This window comes from Salvia hispanica, chromosome 2 (assembly GCF_023119035.1).
Source record: "Salvia hispanica cultivar TCC Black 2014 chromosome 2, UniMelb_Shisp_WGS_1.0, whole genome shotgun sequence".
Classification (NCBI taxonomy): domain Eukaryota; kingdom Viridiplantae; phylum Streptophyta; class Magnoliopsida; order Lamiales; family Lamiaceae; genus Salvia; species Salvia hispanica.
Window position 1 is genome coordinate 10,550,116 of NC_062966.1, and position 14,156 is coordinate 10,564,271.

The 14,156-nt window shown below is 36.6% G+C and overlaps 1 protein-coding gene and 1 pseudogene across 1 annotated transcript; one reads left to right on the forward strand and one right to left on the reverse strand.

The window, feature by feature from the left end:
* Positions 1-845: 845 nt before the first annotated feature.
* On the forward strand, positions 846-3,436 carry LOC125206259 (FK506-binding protein 3-like). The gene is given in 7 exon segments (XM_048105539.1): positions 846-952; positions 1,520-1,705; positions 1,798-2,173; positions 2,211-2,498; positions 2,501-2,683; positions 2,686-2,792; positions 2,887-3,436. Coding segments are annotated over 6 exon segments (1,620 nt in total). The 5' UTR covers positions 846-952; positions 1,520-1,534; the 3' UTR covers positions 3,382-3,436.
* Positions 3,437-5,934: 2,498 nt separating this feature from the next.
* Positions 5,935-8,253, reverse strand: LOC125207844 (annotated as a pseudogene).
* Positions 8,254-14,156: the final 5,903 nt, after the last annotated feature.

Here is a 14,156-nt window from a genome sequence, read left to right on the forward strand (position 1 = left end):
GAAAATTATCCGTGTTGCTCTAGCAGTTTAATTAGTTTTGTATGGTGCTATAACCGAAACGTGGAAGACAAGCCTCGTCTAATATTTTTACTAATCCTCTTAATCATGTTTCAGAATCAACCTTACATTCAGTAAGTCATAATATAAGAAGAGGCAAAATAGGTATCTCATAAATTTATATTTTTATTTATTTTTATCATTCTGAAGTGTTTGTAAATACTTATCCTTGTTAGTTTACACAGTTTTAGTCTGTAACGGTGCTATAAATGGGGCAAAAAAAATATATGGAGTATAAAATAGTAAGTAGGAGTATATGAATAAATGGGTAAATTGGTCAGAATTGTAAAGTTGGTAAAATCATTGTTCGTCTGACAATTTTAAAAAATAAAATTAAAAATCCATAAGTTTAGATTTCTTCATTGTAATTGTATGATTAAACAATTCAGGCACATATAATATTATCAATTCGGTATATAAGTAGACAATATTATTTAATTCATAGTAAATATTTGTTACTATTCTATCGGATTTAGTTTTAAAAAATTAATGTAGAATAATTGTGAACTATTTTAAACATTGGACTATTTCTTTTAATCTGTGGCCGAAAAAGTTTGACGAAATATAATTGAAGTTGAATTATGTCTTGGTGATTTAATTGCAGAACAAAACTTACTAGTAATAAATTCCTTGCTTCCAAAGTTTAACTTTTTACCTCTAAATCTTTTTAACGTATCTGTATATAATAAGTGTGGCGTGAGAGAGGAAAAGCGAGAGGAGGCAGTTGCTGTGTACAAATTAGTTTTTGCTTATTACAGCATTCTCTGCTACCCTCTCTCTCTTCTACAACTTGTGAACTTCCTCAGCGTTTCCATTTATATATACTTTTCCTGCTCCTCTTGCTTGACTCGCATCTAATTTTTCTGAGGGACAAAGACCAGCTCGATTTTATTCGGTAATTGTTCCTTTCTGAGTCTACCAGTTGAAATTGATATGATCGGAAGATGGGGTTAACTTGTCAATCATTTTTCTTCTTATTAAAATCGTTTCTGCTGATGGATTATGATTGTTTTTGATTGAAACTTGAATAAATTACTGAAGGGTAACAATTGTTTGAATTGATTTCGATCTAGGGTTTTTTTTGGGGATTTATCATTTTGGAGATGAATAAGATCGGTTTAATTAGTTCTGAGATGTCTTCACACTTTGGGAATCTGGACTGCATATGATAGTTTGAGACTTAATTTCGATTTTTTTTTGTGATTTGATTCTCATATGTTGCTGAATTATTGTAGAAATGAAATGGGATCGATCTTCTGGATTATTTTTTTAATTGGTGTAAAACGGTAAATATAAGGATTGGAACTGAGAAAACATTGATCTTTCTGTTTAATTAGCTCATTTCTTGCTCCTGTGTATAGCTTATTGGCCAAATACTTTATATTGAATCGGTTCTTCAGCGTTGCATGATCTACATATGGAATCTTATACTGTTTCAATTTTGAATCGTAATGTTTAATAGCGGGTGCCTGAACAGATGGCAAGGGGAGGCAAGGTTAGTTGCAAACGCAAGACGAGAAATAAAGTCCAATTGGAGAAAAAAGGTTCAGATGAGTCTGATGAAGATTATAGGGTGGATGAAGATGAAGAGTTTCATTTGTCTGAAGATGACTATTGTTCTTCCTCGCTGAGAATGAATCAGATGAGAGTTTTAAATTTGATGATGAGGAAGAAGAGTGGATAGAAAAGAAGGTTAAGACTAAGAAGATTGGCAAGCCAAAAGGGCGAAAATCTTTTCAGACAAGAAAGAAAAATATGGTTGTGAAGTCTAGAAAGAAACAGGTATCTGACAGTGAAGAGGAAGAGGAAGAGGAAGAGGAATATGATGATTATTGTGTTTCTAGTGTGAGGCAACAAAAGAAAAGTGAAGAAGACGATTGTGATGATGAGGATGATGATATTATATTTTTTCGTCGAGAAGATAAGGATGACTTTGTTGATGAGAATCCAAGCAAGAAATCCCGAGTTTCAAGAACCGAGATGTATGAGGATTCATATAATGAGGAATCTAAAGAAATAGATAAACTTGCATTTAGTGAAGAAAATGAAGATGATGATTATAATGAGTCTGATGATTCTGATGATGAGGAATTTGCTCCAATTGAGGTTTTGAAAAGTAACAGTAGAAAGCCAGTAAGAAGACGAGTTTTAAGGAAAAAATAGGTCTAATCCTTCAAAAGAATTTAAAGATAAGAACGCTGCTTCAAGGAAAAGGAAAGCAATCAAGGAGTGGGGTTGGGGCAGGAGGAAGAAAGCAACTGTAACTGTGAATTCTGATTCTGATGTTGATGTTGTGAGCTCAGAATCATCTGATTATGAGTACACAATATCAGAAGAAGAGAGAGAACAGATTAAAGAAGCTACTCAATTTTGTAAAAGGTCGAACACTAATTTAAGGAGCTCTAACTCTTTGAAAATGACTGAAGAGGAAAAGTTAGTGCCTGTAAAGGGAAACGCCCAGGAAGGAAGGGTAAACAAAAGGTGGTAGATTTGAATATTGAGATTGTGAGGCAAGTTTGTGGGATTTGTTTATCTGAAGAGGGTAAAAACACAGTCAAAGGAGTTTTAAATTGTTGCAGTCATTACTTTTGTTTCGCTTGCATCATGGAATGGTCGAAAGTGGAATCTGCTGTCCTCTCTGCAAGCAAAGGTTCGCAACCATCAGTAGAACTGCACGAACGGATGGTGGGAATGATCTAAGGGATGCAGTTTTTCCGGTTCCTGAGCGTGATCAGGTATCAGGATAAACATTTGTAACTTTATGTGATCAAGAAACAATACTGTCTTTCTTATCACTTACTTATTCCATTCTTAATAAAAAACTGTCAGGTTTATCAGCCATCTGAAGAGGAGCTTAGGGGATATCTTGATCCATACGAAAATGTTCTTTGTACTGAGTGTCTGCAAGGTGGGGATGATGCGTTTATGCTTCTCTGCGACCTCTGCGACTCACCTGCACATACTTACTGTGTTGGTCTCGGACGTGAGGTGCCAGATGGAAATTGGTACTGTGATGGCTGTAGGCCAACAGCCCTTGCTTCCTCAAATGCTCAAGTTCTGAATTCTACTCCTGATCATGGACCAAGCAACAATTTATCAGTTGGCTCATCACCTGGTTGTGCTGTTCGCGAAACTTTCGATCTCAATGAGGCATACGTACCTGACACCCCATTGAGTCAAGTCAGCGGGCACTCTCAATCACCAAGGCATGCAATCGGGCATCTTCAACCCACTTCGCCTGCCTCTGGGTCTGGGGCATTCACTCTGCATGACAGAGCGACGGATACAGCAAGTGATACATCGATTCAGAAGCCGGCAAGCTGAAGGGAATAATGGTGTGGCCTCAGCATCAGCAATCAATACTTTAGGTTCACAAATCGGTCGTGAGTCATAGCAACTCAAAACACAATCATGCCAAGGATGGCTTCACAAAATAGCTTCCGGGAAGACTGACTGACTATAGCACATCTTCATTGTACAATAGGGATTCCTTCTCTCCAAGATTAAGCAATTTGAGGGAGGTGTGCTTCAAAGTCAACCTTCTACCTCGAATGCTCACCCTTTTGGTGGACTATCACAAAGTGAATATGCTGGGATCAATGCAAGAATTGGCGGGATTTGGTTCAACAGCAACTGCATCATTGCAGTACCACATCAAACACTGGGGCTGATGCTAGCACACCGCCATTTAAATTTACAGAGGTGAGAACTGAGCCGTTTTTTCTAGTAAAAATCATGGCTATAGATCATTTTCAAGAACAGCATATGCTTGCATACAATGTTTTAACTCTTAATCAATGTATTTATATGGATGTGTTCCTGCTGTGTGTTTTTTAATGTAATGGCTTGAGTTTCCAAAAGAGTTTAAAAACTTTTTTGATTGAACACGAGCTTATACTCTGTGGTCACCTCTAAATCATTTTCATGCACCTAATGTTAGTTACTTTCTGGTTAACTTGATGTTGAGGCAGGCTACAGTACCTTCAAGGACATTACAAGGATCTCTACACACTGATTTTAGCTGAATTCGGACATGAACAACCTTCCATTGGAATTTTTACGCTCAAATTTTTAAGGACCAACACCCAGAGAAAATGCAGACCCCTTTTGGAAAAGGTAGACCCTTATTTGCTCTCATTGCTTTTTCAGGACTGTCCAAAATTCTTAGATGGGTGACTTGGCCTCCTTTTTATAGGATTTACGATTTTGTCCACACAATATTTGGTACTTATTGTAATTTTCTCACATTTGTTATTTGTTATGGGATCCAAAAAGGCCTCTGTACACTGCGCTATTCATTGACTTGTATTTTTCAAACATTTTCCAATTTATCCAACATTTAAATTTGTGAATTTTTTCCCTAACTCCTAATCCTATTTTTTTTTTGCCTTTTTATAAAATTCAAAACAGAAATTTTTTTATAAATTTAAATTTAAAAAAATTTAAATAAATTATTGGGCTAAAACTAGCTTAATTTTGGGGTTCCATCTTTTACTAATGAGTCTGACCCTCAAAAGAAAAAGAAAATCAAAATAAAAATCAATAATAAAAATCATCAGATAATAATGCGAGAATACATCTCTCCTTCACCAAAGATGAACCAGAAACCACAAGAAAAATACATGATAAATCTTCAAGACCTACAAACTAACCTCACATAAAACATTACATTTATTGCTACAAACTTATTTCACTTTCCATTTTTCCCTGCCAATGCATTTATAGTCGCCACAAATTGGGGCCCCTTTCCCGCCGACCCCCACAACTGCATCGCCTATGACTTGGAATTATCATCGAACATCACCGACAGAGCAGCCCCCCGACAAAATCGCTTTCTTGTTTTTTCCTCCTGATCTTTGACCACTTTGGGGGCTTTCTGCATAACAGTAGAGATTAAGAACCATACAGACTCAACATGCAACAAGATGAAAGACGAGTTGATTTCCCCAAAACCAAAAAATGAATGCCCCAGTGGTTAGTAGAAAAACAAAACTAGTTTTAAATTTAAGGGGATATAAACACAAACAAAATAGCAGCCTGGGAATCCAAATTTGTTTTGTTATCTTTTTTATGAAACTCAATCTTTTACTTCTCACTTTCCATGTTTCACAGGTTATAGTAAAACTGAACCCACCTTCAAAGACTCATGTCCTTAACTTTTCAATGTAAGTTTAATCCAATGGTCATTTTTAGTCGGGGCAAAATTGTTCCCACTAACCTGCACCTCATAGATTCAAGAACAGCCATAGAATCTCTGTGTGAAAGGCCCTTCAGTAGTTTGGCCCGAATTTGCTTGTTGCTAATTAGGTGGGACTGGGTTCCCGGTTTAGATGATATTTTCCCCAAATGGTTCTGGGATTGGACTTTCTAGGTTAAATTAATTAATTGTTGCCCCCTGAGACCCCCCCCTCCCTCCCTCCAAGGGCCCCCTATGCACTATTTATCTTAATAAATTATCAGTTAGCAACAGAATGGGGACAAACCAAGGGAACAAAAAAAAAGAGGTTACCTCTCAAACAACGGGAACAGTTTTTTTTCAAGTTCTAGTTCATGATAGTTTATGATCTCCAAAAAAAATAATACAATGTAAACGTTAAGCCATTGTTTAGGTTTCACAAAACTCATGACACTTGAAAGACCAGAGGGCCCCCAAAAATTTTAAATAGTGCATCATACAAACTCATATGTTTAACAAGGGCCCCCACAGGGCTTTTTTTAAACACACTCAATAATCTAGGGTTTTAGACCCAAAGAACTTGAGAGAAAATATTACTCCTCTAAGGATGAAAACCATGATCTGACCTATTTCTAGTAACAAATCCATCAAAGAATATTTATATATTCAATCATAGAGATGAATTTGATTAAAGGATCCGAATCATATTCAAAACTAATCATAACCTTCCCAGAATTTTAGTTTGCAGTAATGTTTAAATAGGTCCATTCTATGGGTAATCAGATTTTACTAGCACCAAATATACACATATTGATGAATGTTACTTTAGCCCTTCTATTGGGTCCACATACTTTAGCAATAAAATACACTAATGCGATGCAAGTATCAGAAACAAGGGTATAGCCATATAAGGGATCTTTTGCAATGCTAACCAGAGCAAACACTGCTATGACTTAAAACAACTAACCTCTCCGAAGTGCATTCAGTTGTGCTTTTCTTGGTTGTTGTCGTCTCAGCTGAAGAGTGTGATGGCACGTTTCATAACCCTTCAACCATTGGCAAATAAATGAGGACAAAAGCGGGTCAGGGCTGCATTGCTTGAAGAAACTATGCAGGAAGATCCTCCAAAAGGGACTGCAAGTTCCTTCTCTTAGCTCTCCCCTCAACAAAGAAAGAGTAGAATGTGAACCAGATTTTCGGGATTTTCTCTGCGCTGCATGTAATACATAGTCAAGGAATCCAGAGTAGTTGGTCACTTAAGGAATATAGCATGCAATCATCTGTTATAGGAAGAAATAAAACAGCCATTTGACTATTTTAGCAATAACATCTGCACAATGCTACTTTTATTACTTTAAAATCCAATTTTATGTCTTGCAGCATTAATGTCTAGTATAAAACGTGTGCCTGATTATTAAGAATAAGGAAGGTGAATAAACTGCAAGTAATGGCTTCACGAGAGAATAAATAGTTGAAAATGATAACTATTCTGAGAAGGATATCTTAAAAATATTCCCTTGCGAGTGTTATATGAGCTACCATATCAACACCTACCCTCATCGTACAAATTGGACATACCTGCAAGAATAGAGTTATTAATAGTTTTTCTAACAGTGAAGAGAAAATGTGAATAGACATCATGAATATGCTTTGAAGCAAATAACCTACTAGTATACCAAAGTTTTAAGAGAATATAATCAATGATAAATTCGTACTACTAATAACCAGGTATTAGATCGATCACAAGGACATAATTAGTGATGTGGAAAGAACTAAAAGTTGTATGTATAATCTCCTAAGCTATCTGGAGGATACTAAGTCCTGCCAAGATTACGGAATTCAAAATTGGTGTTCGCAAAAACGAATTAAATCATAAGAAAGTCACCAATGAACATTTAGTGAGATAAGCCTCAGCTTAGCAAGTCTCGCAGTTTGCAGAGTGGAACCATGCTGTACCAGACACGAGGTAGATCTTCCAAATTTTCAAATAATGCCAAAGTTTTTACCCGTAACTGTACAATGATATGATAGGACTCACCCCATTCTTGGCTTCTATAGGATGCTCATCATCAATGTGGCAACAGAGTCCCACAATATCAAAATAGTCCGAACAGAAAGGGCATGGATATTCTCTTATATCATCATCCATGTCAATCTCCTCAAAGCCCATGAGCATTTCTGCATCAAAGCCATCCCATTTCAATCCTATAGATAATACAAAAGCAACCAGAAACCCCAAAAGTTAAAGAACAACACACAAATGCAGATGTGAGATTTTAGCAAGTAAAAAAAATTCACTTTACAAACACACACATAAAAAAATCATCCATCATTCAACTTTAAATCGAAACCCAAAGCAACTCATTCCTTGACAAATGCGACACCCACATAGAAAACAAACACAGTCAAGCATATGCATCTACAGTCAAATTCATAGCACCAACATCAAATGAAATCTTTGGAGAATTACAAAGATTAGCCAATTCAACAAACCCTAGATTAAAAACGCAATCTTTGAAATGAAAATCACCCCCACCAACAATAATGAGGCCCATCACAATGCAAATATGTAACAAAGACTACATCATGTCAGCATCTAACAAGAACCCCAGATGAAGATAATAAATAGTAAAGTTTTTTTAAGAAGAAAAAAAAAAGAGGCAAACAAGACATAAAGAAGGATTTACCAGATCGAGATTGAAGAGCAGATTGATAGCGCTTGGAGGCAGAAGACAAACGAGTAGCCCAAGAATTAGCATCCATGGCTTCTTAATTTCTTATCAACCCCAAATTTCAATTTTTTTTTTTTTTTGCAAATCCCGAGCTGTCTTCTTCTCAAGAGCCATGAAAGCAATCAAGGGTGCTCCTGATGAAATAATTGCCCAGAGATTTCCTTAATTTGTTGGGAGAAAGATGATGATGAGATGAATGGAAGAGAGAGAAGGGTTGCCTTTGGAAGGTGATATGAAAATCCACCAAGAGGGAGCCGAGAGTTGTCTTCCACACACCTTTTATATTCTTCTTTTTCTATTTTTATTTCTTTGCGTCCTGACAGCTTGTCCTTGTCTGAATGTAATTACTCTGAAATCGATGATCAGTTTTTGAGCATAATTACTTTGACAGTGTTTGGGTGAAAATTAATGCTGATTACATCCTGCTTTGACAGATGTCAACCGATCACACATTTTTACCTGCTTTGGTGAATAGCTATTAAATCAATTAAATATTTACTTTTTCTTTCTAAAATTGGTTTATATCCAGTTTTTGATAATTTAATTGAGTTGGTTAAGAGTATATCAATTGATGTTAGAGCATCAGCATCGGCGGATGTCCGCGAGCATCGGACCGGCGTGTCCGATGTTCGCGGCGACGTTCGCCATTGGGAGAGGAAGGTAGGCGAGCGGACGTCCCGTGCAGACTTACGGAGTTTCGCGATTGCGCGACGTCCGTCGGGAAGGCTACGGACATCTGCCGTGGCATGCAAGCGTCGGATATATTTTTAATTTTTTTCCAAACTCTATATATACGGCTCGTTAAACTTCATTTCATTCCCACCACTTGTGTTAACAAGTTTCTATCTCTCTCTATATTCATCTCTTCTCGCGAAATATGTCTCATTACGATAGTGATTCCCCGTCACGAGCGAGTCACAAACTGCAATATTCCCTTGCCGTGTATTCCATCTCGAGTTGGGGAAATGCACGGAAGTGCACCGATGCCCGGAATGTCGACGATGATGCAGCAACCCCAAATAGGGGAATGATGCCGGTACTACAATATGCCCGGATGATGCCCGGTACTACAATATGCCTGGGATGATGACGCCTAGATGCACAAGATGCCCCGGATGCAACGATGTCGGGGATGATGCCCCAAATGCAACAAACGCCGGGGATGATGCCCCAAATGCAACAAACGCCGGGTATGATGCCCCAAATGCAACCGGGATGATGCCCTCCGCAACAGGGATCCACCGGCCGCGGAGGAGCAGGCGGTGTCCTCAACCGTCCGGGGACAATGAGTATCGTCCCTATATGGATTTATTGTGCAGTGATTCTCCCATCCGTACTTCGCGGAGACTCGTACCGCCCGGAGACTCGTCCTGGACGCCGCCAGCCACGCAGCCAAGAGCACCACCGGCAAGGACACGAAGGAGGGGAAGAGCAAGGCGACTACCTCGCATGTAGCGACCGATAGGGGGCGGGGATGGAGGAAGGCGGCGGCAGGAAAAAAGGACTGCTGGAGCATTCGAGAGCGTCGCGCGGTAAAGGCATGGATCGTGTAGTCGAGGATCCATATGTCTCGTCCAACTGGTCATCAATAGAATGTAGTACCGCATTAGCCAAAGCTACCTCGATTGAAAACCGGCCGACGGAAGGCTCACTCGGAGCAAGTGCCGAACAGTGGGAGCGGCGAAGAAGCAATCAGCCGATTTGTCGACCTCTACCAAAACAACCTCCGGTTGGCAACCACGGCATGACCTTCGAAGATGTGAAGCTTCGTCTCACCCGAGTACCCCGACGTGAGAAGGGGGTTCGGGAGTTCAAATAATGGGAGGTTTATCTTGAGGTGGAGAATTTCCCCAAGTTTATGGCGGGTGTTGAAGATGGGTGGCCGAAGCGGACGAAGATCAACGCCTCGGCGAGTACAGACAGGCTGCGGTTCCCACGAACTCCCCGAAGCCGAGGCGAGTTCCCGACACCTCAAAAATAATTATGTACTTTTTTAAAATAAAGTAGTTGCATTTTCTCCATATTCGTGCCGAAATTTTAATACCGTACATTGTTTATTAATTCTGTAAATTGTTTAATTTGGTGCATTTGTGGATTTTTTTTATTGCGGGAAGTCCGTCGGGAAGGCTATGGGATGTCTGCCACTGTGCATGGAAGGCTATGGGATGTCCTTATGACGTGGCAAGGCTGGGAAGGCTATGTGAAGTCCTTATGACGTGATGGGAGGTGTTTTGGGAAGTCCGTCCCCACGGGAATGCTCTTACCCACTTGTTAACCGGCCGTTCGATTGAATTATAACCGGCTTATTTTATCATTTTCTTTTTAAATTTTAAATTTTGATTTGAATATATATAAAAATAAGCAATAACAGAATGTGTAAATTAAATTAAGGGTAGATGGAAACTATAAAACTAAAAGTCACAAACTTACAATTTATGGTTTTACAAGTATTTCAAATTTAAAACATAACTATGGAGTAGTACGTACTCCTATTTTACAATTAAGAAAAGAAAAATAAAATGAAATAAAATGGTTTAAGTTCAACTTAAATTTTGAATTTATGACTTTTAAACTTAAATGGTCGGTTAATATGTGATTTTGTTAAAAATTAGTACTAATTTTTAATGGAAAACATTTGGTTTTGTAGATTTTCCAGTCATATATGCTACACGCGTCCCTATCACTGACCTCCTATGAAACTAGGTCACGATGATTGTTTCCAACGACGATTATAGTTGTAATTATGCTCAACTTATCATCGATTAATGTATACGATAATTATAATTGATATACTACTATGTACGTAATATTATAATATTATATTGTTAATTCAATACCAAATTGCTGACTACAATTAAATAATATTCTTATATATTCAAATTAAGAGTTTAAATCATTAGTATCAAAATGTCAATGCAATCAACAAGAAATATCAATAAGGATATTAAGGTCACTTTACAACAAATTAGTTCTAAATAACTTTTGAAAAATATCTTGTAACTTTAAAACGCATATAACCTTCTCGATTTAAATTATTTTTTCGCACAACATATATCAAATTAAAGATAATTTCATAAGGATTCTAACGAGATCTCACTTGCATATGTTCCTCGTTAGGATATCGTATCGAACATCGGTTTGATATTGTCCATTGTCAGCCGCACGGATTTATTTTTGGTCACTCCCAAAAGACCTCAAACTAATTGGGGTTGGACATGAATTATACTCCTCCGTCCCATATTACTTGCACTTTTACTTTTCGACGTCACAAACTCCTTAAATTTTTTATAGTTTAAGTTAGAATTAATGCATTTAATTAATATGTTAGTTTAAGTTAAGAGGTCCTTTATTAAGTGACGTCTCATTACACTTAAAATTCTAACTTAATTACACAAAAAAATCAATCTTAAATTTACGGCCTAAAATGAAAAGTGCGAGTAGCATGGACGGAGGAGTATATACCTTCCAACTTCCCTCCTCATACGACTTCATATAGAGGGACGGAGGGAGTATATAAAATATGTCAATATAATACATGTAAAAATGTCATTCTTAAAGCAATGTGTTGACATTCTTAAAGCATTGTGTTGATATTTTCAAAACACTATATTGACATTTTCATTCAAAACCCTAATTTGGTAGTTTTTTTTATCTTTTTCGATGTAATTAATAAAAATGAAAATTACACGTGACAAATTTTAGATTACTATATTTCTAACATCCTATGGTATTAAACTATCCCTCCGTCCCGCTAAGATGACACATTGCTTAGCCGGCACGGGGTTTAGGAATTATTGGTTAAAGTGTTTAATTGGAGAGAGAGAAGTTGGGTGTAAGTATTAAAGTAGAGAGATAAAGAAAGATGAATATTTTAATAGGAGTGAGAAAAGTGGTTGAGTGTATCAATTGGAGAGAGAAAGTTACCAAAAAGGAAATGTGTCATCTTAGTTGGGACAAACTAAAAAGGAAAACGTGTCATCTTAAGCGGGACGGAGGAGTAATTAGTTATAGTTAGCAACTAGAAAGTGAGTTAGCAATTGATCACTCTTCCTACTATTACTACGTAACCATATAGGTTAAATTCCAAATTGAAATTGAGGATATTGGGTAAATTTTCGATCGGGTTAATATGGCAAATCTATATACATACTCATTTAAAAGTGTGGGCTTATCTTAACCAAGGGTTTTAGTCAGCGCCGGAACCAGCATAGGCCAAGCCACCGCGCCAGTGGGGGCTTGGCCGGCGCTGGACATTATAACCCCGCCGTGGCCGCCCCACCCCGCCCAGGAAGTTTGAATCGGAACTCTGGAAAAGAAATACATGGAGGTAGAAGAAGACGGGGATACGAAAGAAATTTTTATTAAGCTATGAAAACTGATAAAGGCTATAAAGATAGGCACCTATACGCTATATTCAGCTAGTGCTCCCTTTTAGAGTATGCAAATTTATTTTTTGTATACTAATATTTGTACGCACTTTAATATCATTGAAAAAGTACTTTTATTTATCAATCTAAAATATTAAAATAGTATCGTCCCGTAAAAGATGTCCACATTTGTGGGATGGCACGAAATTTTAAGAAGTTTTGTTTTGTGTGTTAGATAGAGAAAAAATATAATTTTTATATTAATGTGAGAGAGAATTTTTTTAAAAAGAATGTGACATCTTTTATGGGACGGAAGGAATACTTACTAATTAAATACTATGTGCTATATGCACATTTTTCAATTAATTAGACAATCAATCGATCTAGAGGTGAAATTTAATTAAATATTTGTTAATTTTCAGTTAAATCTATTTTTTTAAAACTATTTAGATGAGGCCTCGGTACTATATTTATGTATTCAATTTAAAATTTCACATTTAAAAAGTATGATAGTGAATTCAAATTTGTAAACTACTAGTATAATTAAATACTATATTGATTTTGAAATGAGATTGTTAGGGATTTGGGTTGTGTTTGTGATGATCTATGATCACGTGAATTTGAGAATTTGGATTTATAAATTAAAGAATAAGTATTATATAAAAAATTAAATATTGTATTCTCTTTTACTATTTCACTTTACCATTTCTTGTGGTGGACCCCATATTCTACTAATCCACTCACATTTTATTTTGAAACTAAAACCCACATGCCACTAATTTTTTCAACCAATTCTCTATTACATTTCTTAAAATTCATGCCAGATCAAATGGTACCGAATTATTAGGGACGAAGGGAGTAATATTTTTTGGTTCAGCCCGACTTACTTAAATTCCTGGTTCGCTTGGTTTTAGTCATTTATAACTTAATATTGTTTGATCTCCTAAAATACGTACATACTCCACCCGTCCGCCATTAGGAGTCCCATTCCTAGCTAGGCAATACGAGTTTTAAGAGATGTTAAGAAAAGTGGATGAAAAAAGTTAGTACTAGAATAGAAGTCTCACTTGTGTATATATTAATATTAAATAAAATGTGAGTGGAATGAGTTAATGGAAGATGAAACCCTATTACTATTTATGGTAAAAGTGAACTAGGACTCCTATTCGCGGACGGACTAAAATGAAAAAAAAACAGGACTTGTATTTGCGGACGGAGGAGACGAGGAGTATATCTTAAAATTTCGCACTCGTTTTGTAAAAATGATAATAAATAGTTATAGTGGAGAAATGGTAGAGTAAGAGGGAGAATAATGTTGAGAAGTGTCTTATCTAAGTTATTAGTCTCTTACTTACCATTTTTCAATTTAACTATTCATTATCATTTTTATAAAATGAATGAGCAAAAATGACAGAACTCTAATATTGGACGGAGGGAGTACTATGTTATTTCAGACTTTTAATTAAAGGTTTGTGTTAAAATGACAACCCCTCTTAAAGTGACACCGTGACACCACTTATACAACAATATTATAAACGATCGCAACAATATTACAAATACTATACAACAATGTGTGTCGAATATTCTTACAAAGAGAAATTCTTGGATAAAGACCAACAAATTGCTGGCCATCTTTTTCAGATTTTTTTAGTTTTTTGCCATGTGACAACTTATTATTCGTCACAGTACAAATGATTGATTAAGAATAGTGATATGGTGTTATTTTAAGGGATGGTAGCACCTAACATGCCCCTTTAATTAAATCTTCAAAATCAATTATTTAATGTTTGGACATGATATGGAATATGCACGCAGATTTACAAC